The sequence below is a fragment of the Phalaenopsis equestris genome, unplaced genomic scaffold, assembly GCF_001263595.1.
Source record: "Phalaenopsis equestris unplaced genomic scaffold, ASM126359v1 Scaffold000134, whole genome shotgun sequence".
In the NCBI taxonomy this organism is placed as follows: Eukaryota; Viridiplantae; Streptophyta; class Magnoliopsida; order Asparagales; family Orchidaceae; genus Phalaenopsis; species Phalaenopsis equestris.
The window spans coordinates 910,798-924,511 of NW_018164576.1; the positions used below are offsets into that span (position 1 = coordinate 910,798).

Here is a 13,714-nt window from a genome sequence, read left to right on the forward strand (position 1 = left end):
ATTGGAAGAATATTTTTAGAATTTATGAAAAATTATCTTTTTGGTGAATTTGGTTCTCGAATCTGTTGATGGTTCATTTATTCTTAGAACATTATGACTTTTTTGAATTATCTCTTATTATTAATGAATTATTATTATTATTATTATTTTTTAAATATTTGACATCATTGTAGTGGTTGCAATAATGTGAGAATCTGGTTCTCACCTATAATTGATAGCCGATTTAAGAAAGAAAAGATATATTAAATACGAGTCATTATTTAGTTAGATGTGATTAAGAACAAAAAAGGTAGATGTAAGGAATATTTACAGGACAAAATTTGGTATTTTGGTTTTAATCCGTTGATCCCTTCTCGATTGGTTCCCTGTTGCATGGTTGCCAATTATCTGGTGCTTTGTTCTTCTGCAAGCTCATTTTTTTACGAGCAAAAATTGAGTCGATTGACTTATAACTCGGTCAGTCTTTGGATCATCTTTTTCCCATCCTATTCCTTGGACAAATTTTGGTATTTTGGTTTGTCCAGCCTTTTGGGTCGGTCGCCTAATTATGTTTGAGCTCTTGTTCGTTCGTCTTTTGGGTCATATAAGCTCTGTTGGATTGCTCGACTTGAAAATGTCCTTGGAATGTTCTTATTCATTATAATTGGTGACACGTGCGTTGTTCAAAACCGCTCAATCCTCAGGAGATGTGATAATGGGCATTTTGATTTTATCAGGGTAATTGTATTTAATAATTATGGAGCTTCACTTTATTGAAATGGAATCATATGCATATTATCATGATTGTTTTCTTATTTAACTAAAGCTTTGCTTATTTCCGAAGAGTGGGGTGAGCAATATTAATTTTTCTTAAATTTTATTTAGATAATAAATCTCCACCTTGGCGAATATCCAGCTTCTTTAGGAGAAATGCATATTCCTAACAAATCTCCACATTGACGAATATCCAGCTCTTTAGGAGAAATACATATGTCTGACAGATCTCCACCACATTGGCGAATATTCAACTCCATAGGAGAAATACATATGTCTGACAAATCTCCACCCCTTATGAGAAAATACATCATGGAGTTTCTTATGTACCAATGTGGGTTGGGCCACTACACTTCCGCTGCGCTCTCGCTGAGGCCACTACGCTTCCGCTGCGCTCTCACTGATCCCCCTAACTCACTAAATTCCAAGGGTCACAACTCTTCAATTCCAAGAGACATCTCTTCATCTGATCCCCCTAACTCACTAAATTCCAAGGGTCACAACTGTTGAGAAAATAAGGGCGATCATCACAAAGTTTATAATAAATAATAATTATTATTACATGCATGTCCATTTCATTCTTGAGTTTATTATTACAGATACTAAATTACTAAACAAATTAATTACAGATCGATCCAGACGTCGTTTGATAACTTTGTTAATTTTTCAAAGCCAAACGATGGGCTAAATTCAGAACAATTCATTTATCCAATTAGCTTGGATTGTTTTGCTTCGTAAACTAATAAGCATGTTGCCTTCGTTTTATTTATTTATTTGTTTATGTTTTCATGACAGCCCTTTAAAACATTAGACCCTGATTGTTGTCTTACTCATTGTACATTTCCCATTTGCAAATTACCTCTCCGGAAGGCCCATTGTGCAATTTTTCAAATGTGCCTTGGCCAGTTCGTTGGTTTCAAACTTATCGTCACAACTAGTTTTAGGGTTATAGATTACTGTTAACTATGTAGCAACGGTGCATTATCGTTATATGCATACATAATATGAAATCATAATAGATTATTATTAAAAATATAATTAAATTTGTTGTAAATCATCAAATTTTATTTAAATAATATATCATACAAGTATAAAGTATTAAACATGTTACTTACTAAACATCAAACTGTTCAAACGAGTTTGTTCGTGAACATTAGTAAATTAGTATAAATTCAAATTTGATTTATTTAACCTTTGAGTCTTCAAAAAATATTCAGACTAATTTCTCTTTAGTAATTTGAGCAAACAGATCGAATATTAATCGAGTCAAGTTCGAGTTGTACGCCTAGAGTAATTTTCATTTTATATGTCCAAACTATGATGAAATGAATGTTTGACATTATTTATTTAATCAGTTCAATAATAACATTTTCTTAACAGTGATATTTAAAAGTATTTCATTAGAAACAGACAATAAATAAATCAGTATTTAGGTTAAAACCTTAGCACCGGAATTAAACTTAGCGATAATAATGGATGCCTCAAGTTACTATCATTCAAATACCATATTTACGAGAATGCCATTTATTTGTTGCTTAGTTCCAAAAGCATAAGATTCTATTAATTTATTAATAAGAATGAGAATTATGCGCCACTTAATTTAACATTTTACTTATTTATTATTTATTTTTAATTATGATTGAATTTTACGTGGCCCCAATAATCGACTGCATGTAAAGATAATTATAAATTAACGAAAAAATAAAAAGTGGAATTTATTAATTGACGATAATAATTATAAAAAACCTAACTAGAAAACAACATCAATATGGCAAGTAATTCCTTCCAAATTAAAACTTGTTATCTTCCCCTTACTTTTCCAAACTAAAATTTTCTCAATCAATCAAAATTTCAAAGTATTATCAAATTTCATCAACATTTATTGACCACATCATAAAGAACTAAAAATAAATAGAAATTTGTATATATACCACACACTAAACACCTCAAGTTTGATATTTACATTCATGACACCTTTATGACATAAGCCTACGGGCAATGAAAAGGTGTATCTCACTTCTAAAGGTTATTAATAGTTTTACTTTCTATGTAATATTAAAGACTAAAGTACAATGCATGTAAATACACAAGTTTAGACATTAGATATGTAAATATATAAAAATTATGTGGCATGCCCTTAAAAGATGAATGATTGAAATGAGAGGAGATGCGGAATGAGGTACAAATTAAAGTTTAATAAGAAAAGCATCCTCCCCTTTCCATCAAAGGCTAGGTTTGATGTTTGAGAAGATAAAAACAAAAAAAAAGGAGGAATTTTTGCATCCAATTCAAATTAGAGTCCTATAAGAACTTCATTTAGAATTGCCTTTCAACTTTTGAGTATTCTTTGTAGAGCTCACATGCAATGAATGAACAAAGGGGATGAGAATAAAATTAGAAAAGAAGAAGAAGAAGAAGAGAGAATTTGAGTGCTTCAACATATCTTCTCATGTTATGGACGTCAACATCAACATGGAATCATTAATTGTTAACTTCGAAGCAACCAACACTCATCGTAGAATTCTATTTGGCGAATCATAAACCACAAAATTATGATATCATGCAATGATATGAGGTCTTAATTGCAATTTACGAATGTTAAATATTAACTATAAATTAGTGGAAATTAGAAAGATAGCTGTCACAAATGAGGTGTAGGCATTGATTCGTTGGTGAGTTATTGGATGTGGGTATAAAAATAATTATTTGCTTACGTGCATGCCACACAATTCTTACGCATTTACAAATTTAACACCTAAAGTTTAATACTTGCACTCATATTACCTTTATATTACAAATCTAGTTATGGAAATGTTTGTTTCCCTTTTAAAAATTAGTATTAGTGATATTTGAGTGTTATTTATGTATATAACTATATAAGAATTGTGTAGCATGTATGTAAATTTACTTTTTTTTTTTTTAATTGAAAAGATATATTTAAAATATTTTAGTTAAGGTAAAATGAGCATAAGATCAATTCCGTTACAAATTTGAATTCACGTGAGTTGAAGCAATCTTCATCTACAGCTTAAGATCAATGTTTTAGTAATTAGTTATTATACTATTTTAGTCAAGGTGTCTAGATTAATTTAGTTTATTTAATCCTGTCAGGACATTGGGTCCCGTATTGTTAGTGGGTTAATAACTCGGGAGAGACCTTTGTAAGGAAGGTGAAGGAAGAGGATGATTGTGTTCCGCATGCCATCCTGAATTATGTGTACTTTTCGATTCTCCTCTAATGGAAAAAGAAGATGATCTAATGAGAAGAGAAGGTAGGAAATGTCCCGTGAGAGTCGCATAATTTAATCATTGAGGTTGGTCTTAACTTTTGTGTTCCGACAATTCTAAGGATTACCGATGAGATGAGCTTTGTAGATGAGGCAAAATAATATATCTGTTATGTTTGTCCATTTGGCCAGTCTTCTCGATCAGCTTGTAAGAACAATTTGATAGGTCAAGCTCTTGTGATTATTTCTTTGGTGAATCCGACATGCTAGTTCAACAAGTTGGCTCAACAACTAGTACATGATAGCTGACACATTGGTGAATGAAGTTAGTGAATTACCCTAGCAAGTCACTTTAACAGAAGTTGTGTCTGGTAAAGCCTGAAAGATGTGTGCTTTGGCCCATAAAAGTTGATTTATGGCCAAAAGTTTCATAAATAATAATCAATTAGAGTCTCCAAAATAAATTTTGTTGGTAATATTTTCTTCTCCTCTCTTATCATCATTATGCGAAGTGATCAATTAAAATAGCAAATTTGCAATAGGAGGAGTCAAAAGCCTTTAGAAATGGAAACCAGAAAGAAATAAGTTAGTTATGTGTCAATCAAAAAGTACAAGCCATGGGATTGGCCTTAACTCTAAAATTTGTCTTCACAAGCACTATTATTAAGTCAAAGTGGCCCAACTTAACATATCTATGATTGTGACTTATTAGGCGTGCTTTGCATTTAATCACTTCATTAATTGACTTTAAACAGTTTTATTCGTATTTAATCATTGAAGTGTCATAGAAATAATCTCCACGCAATGTAAGATTTAACTGATTATGTCATTAATCACACTCATTAATTAATTTCTTATACTAATGGGAGTACAAATGGGATATGAGCCACTTTGAAAATGATGCTTGTTTAGAGACTTTTTGGTTGATTTAAACTATTTTAGAACAAATAATTTTATTTTTAAATTAAATATAGTTATTTTGATGAATTTATTTTGCATGAATTTTATATGAAGTGTAAGTTTAAAGTTTTAAGTATTAAAAATGTAAATAAATAAGAATTGTGTGATATATATGTAAATTTTTTTATTTATATCAAAGCAGCTCACGGGTACGAGGAACGACAAAATAAATAAGAGTTTTAGGGTCTATTTGGGCAGCTTATTTGGTGCGATGTCGTTTTGAAAACGCACCTGGACTGTTTGGGCAAACTGCATGCAGCTTATGCGTTTTGAAAACGCTGAAAGCAGCGTTTTCACATCGCACATATCCAGGTGCGGTGGCAGTTTTCTGGCAGCGGTCTGACTTTTCCAAGAAAATAAAAATTTCTAATAGCCACCGCATCTAACTTATCATCAGATTATTTTTAATCAGATTATCAGTAGATTATTCAATAAGCTGCAGCTGCCCCAAACAGACCTTTAATGGGCTTTGTGGGCTATGTATAATTAGCCATATCATTAAGGAAAGTTATGGATGAACATTTATAATGAAGCCCCGTGCTCTTGTTAATGCAGATCAGTAGGCCCATTTAGTTGGCTGAAATTGGGAAATAATATTTAACATGTATAATGAAGCCCCGTACTGTTGTTAATGCAGATCAGTAGGCCCATTTAGTTGGCTGAAATTGGGAAATAATATTTAACATGTATAATGAAGCCCCGTACTGTTGTTAATGCAGATCAGTAGGCCCATTTAGTTGGCTGAAATAAGAAAATAATATTTAAAATGGCATGGTTATACAAAATTTATCATTTAATTATATAAACAAAATATAATATTAATATAAACTCCACCACTATCATCAAAAGTTTCAAATCCAGACAAATTCATTTTTAATGCAAAATAATTGAAAAAATATATCATTTTTAAAGCACATTTTTTAATCAAAAGCAATTGTGTAAATTCTTCCTTAAAATGAATGTTTAAGGTGATAACTTTCTTTGATAGGATTAGCTACTCCAATTAGACTAATTCACATTTTCCATGAATTATAAGCTAGTTTCCAATATAGAGATTTTAATAAAATTTCCTTCATTTCTTAATTTATAATATATTTTTAATAAAGATGGAGAGATGATAAATAATGATAGTTTGAAATTTGTAGACAAATTAGGAGATAATTTTTTATTAATATAGTTAATAATAAGTTATTATCCTTTTATAACAATAATATTATATTCAATATTATATTCAATTTAGTGCTCACAATGAATATATTAAATTGTATGCTTTATCTTATCATTTTTTAATCATATAAGTTATTATCCTTTTATAACAATAATATTATATTCAATATTATCTTTAAGATATATGTATTGGATTGATAAATGATAAGATAAAACTTACAATTTAATATATTTATTGTGAGCACTAAATTAGATGTCCACTTCTAAAGAGCGGATATTATGTATTAGAGATTATACACTCACATGGATGGCAAGAGTTATGAGCTCTTTACATGGGAAAGAAACAAAAGGTGGTGTTATAAGGATAATTGAAATGATATTTTATTATTATTATTAAAAATAGTTCATATAAGTATAATAAAAGATAAAAAATATATATTTAATCAATAAATAGATAGAATTATATTAAAAAATTAAGAGAGAATAAGAGAAGATTAAAGATAACATAGGTAGAAATTAGTCAAAAATATTTATGAAGAATATAATATCCCAAGCATGATTGGACATGATTAAATAAAAAAAATTATGATTCAAGTAAGTTGATTATAAATATATAGAATAATTATAATAATGATGAATCAATATATAAAAAGAGTGGTATTTGTCATTAATTTAAAGAATGATTAGCATGATAATTATTTATCATCACACCATTCTCTAATGAGATTGTTGGATGCTTATTGAGAGTATGTTATTGGGTCAATCATCATCTATGATGGCATGAACTCAAGCTTGACGAAAGCCAACCACCAAAAGAGTTGTTGTTCCCAATTTGATGGCCAATGCTTCCAATGGTTTAAACGATCAAAATTTATGAAGTAGCCATATTAATTTATTGTCTCATGTTTTCCTATGAATGGAACTTTAAACATTAACAAGAATCATTAATGCTTGTTTATCATATATAAGCCATAAGTTATTGTCATATTGAACCACTGCTTTCTCTATTTTGCTGCTCTTATGTTGTTAACTTCTTAAGTTTGATACAAAAATTCTTCTACATAATAGAGTTCTTAAGAAAATGATGACTAACTGATCATCCTAATTTGTCATTCTAGTTCTTTGACTCATTTAATTGATAATACATATATTTACAACTTTAACTTTTACCATATGTATAATGCACTTTTTTTTATCACTAGTCGAATTGTCAGTACTCTCTTGTTGATGGCTTTCTTAATCTCTATCAAACAGAGAAATAAGTTGATTTATAACCTTCTAACATCTGAATCAAGCTTCCCAAACTCCTTGATCCCTTTGTCATTCTCTCACCATTTTATCATCTCTATTCAACATTAATACCACTAACAACTACCCACATTGAAATATTGCAGTTGACCTCATTTACTTTATCGAACCATTATATTTATTATAATAAGAGTCATGGGATATTAAAGACACTTACATTAAAAAAAAAACTATCTTTTCTCTCCTCCTTTCATCACTTATCAACTGACAAGTTGATTATATAAGATGAATTTTGCTTGTATCTTATACATTCTACCCTTCATTTCAATATCCTCTCCACTTCTTTGCATCAATAATTTACATTAAAATTTGAATCACATAAATCCTTTAACTTTTATTCCCTATATTCTCTCTCACAAAGATGCACAAAACAAGTGGCATTACTCCACTCCTAGGCATCTAGTTGAATAGAAAATATCCCGAGCTAATGACTCTTCATCTCCATCTCTCTCTTACACTAGGCTCCAATGTCTCTCTTCTAAGTTAATGACCACTCATTAGCTTTCTCATTAGCTCGAACAAAAGGTTGTTATTATTGGAGCACGTTGATCGGAGGGAAAAAAAAAAGTCTTGGTTTTAATTTTTGAAGAAATAACCGCAAAAAAAAAATTCTAGGTTTTCAAAGTTGATGGAAAGAGAATACAACAAACCACACGTTCGGAAGAGAAGTACACTTATCAAAAATTAATTTGAGAGAATACAAATCGTTCTCTATAATGTTTACTTTTAAATAGTTAATTAGTTATAATAGTTATCTCAAATAATAACCCTTAAAAAATTGACATCCATACTGCTAAGAAGGTTGCGACGACTGCCGGGTAATATCGGGTCATCCACATCACACTTACCAAGCACGAACCCATTTGACCCGTAATCAATTAAGATTCGCAGTCGCAGTTGACAAGACTTTGGGAAGAGGAGAATTGTAGAAAGAGGGTCGCAGTTGAGAACGGGCGGCGATTACACGATTCGACACGATGCAGCAGCACGAGCTATTTCGAACGAGCCGAACACGAGCCAAGCCTGAGCTAGCTCGTTTACAGCCCTATTGACAAGACTTTGGGAAGAGGAGAACTGTAGAAAGAGGGTCGCAGTTGAGAACGGGCGGCGATTACACGAGTGCCGCGGTGTCCGGCGGGTTTCGCCGCCGCCGTCTTCCTGCTCTTTCTCTCATTTGATCGGTCCCTTGCCACAGCTGAACCCCATCTCGATTCGGCTCGTGTTGTCTTTCAGGTTTATTGACTTTTGTCTCCCGCGATCTCTTGATTTCCTTGCACGTTCCTTCTCATCATCACTAGGCTAGTTGTTTGATTGCATTAGGTCTCTCACTGGATCGGGTTGCATCTCTTGTCCATCGATTTCAGCCAGCTGTTTTCGAATTTGTTGTATATCTAGAATTTTTTTATGAATTTATTTTGTTTTGTTCCTTGCGGCTGTTTTTATCACTCAGAATTGACCTTAGTTTGTAGTCTTCTGATTTTGATGGTTCATACAGATTCATTTTTTTTAGCTCAGTTGAATTATAAACACAGATCGTGGTATGTCATGCCCTCTTCATTAGAGGTGCAAATTTGCTGATTAGAAAGCCTTTATTCGTTCACTTTGCAGACAAACTACGGAGATATAGAGTTTGGTTTCTTTCCTGAGATTGCCCCCAAGACCGTTGATCACATCTTCAATCTTGGCCGGTTAGGTTGCTATAATACGGACCACTTCTTTCGGCTCCTTATCTGTCCTCGATGGACTTTTTCTCTGATATTTCCTCCGTTTAACGAAGTGTTCAGGTCTTCTTGTAGGTTGATAAGGGTTTTGTTGCACAAGTTGCTGATGTTGTTGGGGGCAGAACTGCGCCCATGAATGAAAAGCAGAGATTTGAAGCTGAAAAAACTGTGATTGGTGAATTTAGTAAGACTAAACATGTGAGAGGCATTCTTTCAATGGGGAGGTACTCCTAATTACCTCTATTGCATGAAAACTAGATTCATGTTCTATTGATTTGCTCTTCCGGGTCCTCACTTCATTGATGAAGCTGGTTATTCAGTACTAAGTTTTCAGTTATGTTTAGTTATTGTAATGAGAACTTGATTAATCCTTGAGAACTTCGAGCTACACGTACTCCCAAAAGAAAAAGAAAGAATGAAAAAATGAGCAAAATAAGAAGGGGAAAGTTTATTCATTTATTTTCATATCTTATTCTCCAAATGGAGGTATTTATAGACTACATGACTACATCAGGCTAATCATAAGAAAGTTTCTTATTAATTTTGAAAAGTCATTCATGCAGCTGCAGATTATCTCAATTTAAACATGGAATATCTATTTTGAAAATTTTGAATTAGCATGGCGTAATACCAGATATAGATTGAGTTATATGGATGTTCTTGAATCAGTCCTCAGACTCTCTTCTATTGTTGATTGCCGATTAAGTTTGCTTTTTATCTTGTTTAGATGTTGGGAGTTTTCATTCAAGATCATGTTGATAGATGAGACATACTTCTATAATTTAGCAAATCACATCATACAATCATCAATTATTGTTGATGCCTTTTGCATATTTTCTATCATGGATGGTGCATCACCAAGTGTCCTTGCTAGCCAGGAAGGAAGTACTACCAAACAATTTCAAATATTTACGTAGCTGTTAGATGTGGGAATTCTCAAATGGTGCCTAAACAAAAGTTAAACATCTATGGAAATGTTATGAGAAAATGAGGAAGACATGGATTGGGGAGGTGCTCAATGAAATGCAAACTAGGTCCATGAAATAGGCACTTATTCTCAACATGAGTGATTGAGAGGTGTTGTTTGACCAAATAAATGCGAGCTTATTGTTGTTCTAGGCATGCACGAGTTGTTAACATGTATGAGTTTTGTGATTTCTTGAACATGGATTTGAAGATTTATTGGATGAAGTGGAGTTGGTGGAAGGTTTGGCGTAGAGCAGGAACGGAGGGTCACAAATCTGGCGACAATAGTGGAAGGTAGTTTTGGTTGTTGAAGTGCCAATAGTCCGTGCAATGGCACGGGAGAGATGGATGGAGTCATATGCCAAGTGCGATGGAGGGAAGTGGGATTAGAGCAAACATTGAATTGTGGATTTCATGCTGATGATGCAATGTTGGATGAAGTGGAGTCGTAGAATTTTTTATCGCTCTACAACAATGGCAATTCTGGATGTAGATGAAGACTGACATCGGTTGCTATGGAGAGGTGTGGATCTTAAATTGATATTGAAATATGGATGGCGGATTGGTGATCTCAACTGTAGAGATAGGAGCTAATCAATAATGAAGATATCTTGGAAACAACAATAGGGCTTTGTGTTCCTGTTGGTTGGGGGGTTGAGGCAGAGGGTTGCAATCGCTGATTTATTGTCTATGAGGTGATCTTGGATGATAATGGAGAATGTAGATGTTTCTTAGGAGGCTCTACTCATAGAAGATCTAGATCAATGATGTGTATATATGTAGTTCTTCTTGATAGGGGAAGGCGCAGATGAAAGCGATTATCTGAGGCAGTGGAAGATGTCATGGTTTCAAGCGAAGAAGGTGGGTTTAATGTAACGAAGCACCATTGATGAGAGCCTAATTTCATCTTGAATGCTTCGAACTATTTAAAATCTCTTAAGAAAAAAGCAAACGAGAATAGATATGAGAAGGTGATAATGTATTCATTCTTTTTTATGTCTCATCTTTGAGTGGAGGTATTTATTGACTAAAACATTATCTCAAGCTAATTATATTGAGTAATTAAATAAATTTTAACTACTAAATATCCTCTTAATATCATTCTTATATTCTAGTATATTGCCCCAACACAAAAACTTCAAATCTAAGATTATATCGAAAAAGGTCGAACCCAGAGGAGCTTCTTGTATTTCTTTGTAAAGGAATTGATTTTCTTATATTCATTTTTTCTGAGAAAAGAAAATTTATCTTGTAGAACATTTTATAAAATATTAATTACCATGAAAATAAGGCATGGTATCTTGTAAAGAACATTGGATTAATGAGACCGTCTTGTGAATTTTGAAATTCAATTTCTCAAGAGAACCAAGAGGGAGTACATATGTTTAAGAGTTCTTATGAGGGAAATGTATGAAAATTATTATGTTATAGTCACTCTATGAGGCAAAAATAGGCTATAGAACATATGAGAGTGATGAAAATTTTTAGGATATATCTTGTAAAGAACATTGGATTATTGGGACCCTCTAGTGAATTTTGGAACTCAATTTCTGAAGAGAACCAAGAGGGAATACATATGTTTAAGAATTCATGTGAGGGAAGTATATGAAAGTTATTATGTTATAGCCACTCTATGAGGCAAAAAACACTATAAAACATATGAGAGTGATGGAAATTTATAGGATAAAGATACATATGCCTATTTTCAGAATAATCGAGGAAGAAAATGCACTATAGGCGTGTATAAGTAAATCAAGGCGTTATTGAGCTTTTGGAGTTCTTTCTTGAGAGCACCGAGTAAAGAGGAAAGAAAGGGTGGAAGGTATGACTGAGATATGACTCATATGAAAATACAAGTATAAGACATTACAAACATTATATTAGGCGGCAAGGCAGGGAAAAAAATTTTTTTGTGTAACTTGGGTGTTCTAGCAAATTAGAAGTTTTGGTGAAGATTCTTTATGAGTTTGGAAAGGACTCTTAGTGCTAGCACCAATCTTAGTTGAACCCTTGATGGCTTGAGGTTAAGTGTAGGGTGATCTTCTTACAAGGATAACATGTAGTTGAACTATTTGCCCCTCTTGTGTATACATGTACGTAATATCAGCAATCTCCAAGTTTCTTTGGAGATGGGTAATTGTAGTTGCTTTCAATGCTATGATTCGCGACTTATGATGATGAAGTTCTAGCAGAGTAAGGCCAGCTATGGTAGGTAGAGCACGAGGCTCCTTAATGAAGAAGTAATAGGCTGGGTGTACATTAATACAGGAGAAAAAATTGAATTCAAAGTATTTGATAGGTTGCCGAATATGAATACATGATGTATCGAAGGACCAATGGATGGAACAAACATTCTGAGTGAACCAAAAATAAAAGCAATAAATAAGAAAGGATTTCTAGCACATCAACAACATTTAAGAGCTGTAACTGGGATTCTGAAGGTGCATGCTTTTTAATTTGATAATGAATCTACCATATGGGTTCTTGTGTCTTGCAAACAATATTTGGGAAGCTTTGCAATACATACTACAACTCCGAGAGGTTACGTTGAAGATGGGCTCGGGAAGATACACGGTCTAGTAGGATCGATGAGTAAACTTGGGAGCACATAATTTTTGTTCAACGGAATACCTAATGATTGTTTCCTGGGAGAGCTCTTTGAGATGCTTTATTGAAAAGAATTCTGCAAACGTAGCACCATCATATCAATAATAGTTCAAATCAATTGTAATTGTGGTGGACACGTGGTGTCAGAGATTGCATAAAATCTTTGATCAATTTTTAAAGGTTATACTTTTCCCATATTGAGGCACTTCATGGAGTTTGAAAATGTTGTTTCATCACTGCCATTTTTTTGAACTTTAGATTTTGATTATTGGTTTTTTAGCTGTTTGTTAGCATGAAGCATTTAAGGCGGGTCCATTTGTAAGCGATGGAAGGTATAGAAACATGATGCAAAAAAAATCATTGCAATGGCTTCGAAAATTTTTTGAGCTTGCCTGTAAATGTGAACTTTAATGTGGAGGTGAAGGCTCCAGTGGAAGTGAAAATTGCCTAGGAAGAGAGGGATATCAATGGAATTGAGATTGTTCATGGGGAGGAGACTATCCTATATGTTGGATTTCCAGCCATTGTGGTGATTGTTGATGATGATGCCAGTGTGTAAAATTATAATGAAGTGGATAAGGCTTCCACACTGTAGGAATGTGGCAATGAGACTCCCAATAAGAAGGACAAACTTAAGGATAAGAATACTAGCAATGATGCTAATGAAGTGACTAGGGACAATATTGATGAGGGATGGAATGAGGAAGCAGAAGCTAAAATTGTAGTAGTTGTGCTCTTAACATAGATTTCTTGGGGTTCCTAGTGCAGGTGAGCACCAAGATAATAATATTAGAACTATAAATACATACATGTTTGCATGGATGCATGCATATAAAATAAAGAAATGACCATAGGCTATTATACGAGTCTCCAGCCACTCCTAATGTGCCTAACCATTGGAGTGCCACCTCATTAAGGCTCACGTCGCCAGAGGGGATTCAAACCCCCGACCTGAGGGGTCTTATACTAAGGATGCCAACCAACAGACCAGGGTACGCGGTATAT

The 13,714-nt window shown here is 33.1% G+C and overlaps 1 protein-coding gene across 1 annotated transcript in view; it reads left to right on the forward strand.

Annotated features, from left to right (window-relative positions):
• LOC110021401 (peptidyl-prolyl cis-trans isomerase CYP23-like) overlaps nt 1-13,714 on the forward strand; it is a 28,890-nt gene that overhangs the window by 7,808 nt on the left and 7,368 nt on the right. Inside the window, exons 3-6 of the mRNA XM_020719886.1 lie at nt 5,200-5,252; nt 8,536-8,648; nt 9,024-9,136; nt 9,211-9,360. Coding sequence (XP_020575545.1) covers nt 5,200-5,252; nt 8,536-8,648; nt 9,024-9,136; nt 9,211-9,360 — 429 coding nt within the window. The remainder of the gene's footprint in view (nt 1-5,199; nt 5,253-8,535; nt 8,649-9,023; nt 9,137-9,210; nt 9,361-13,714) is intronic.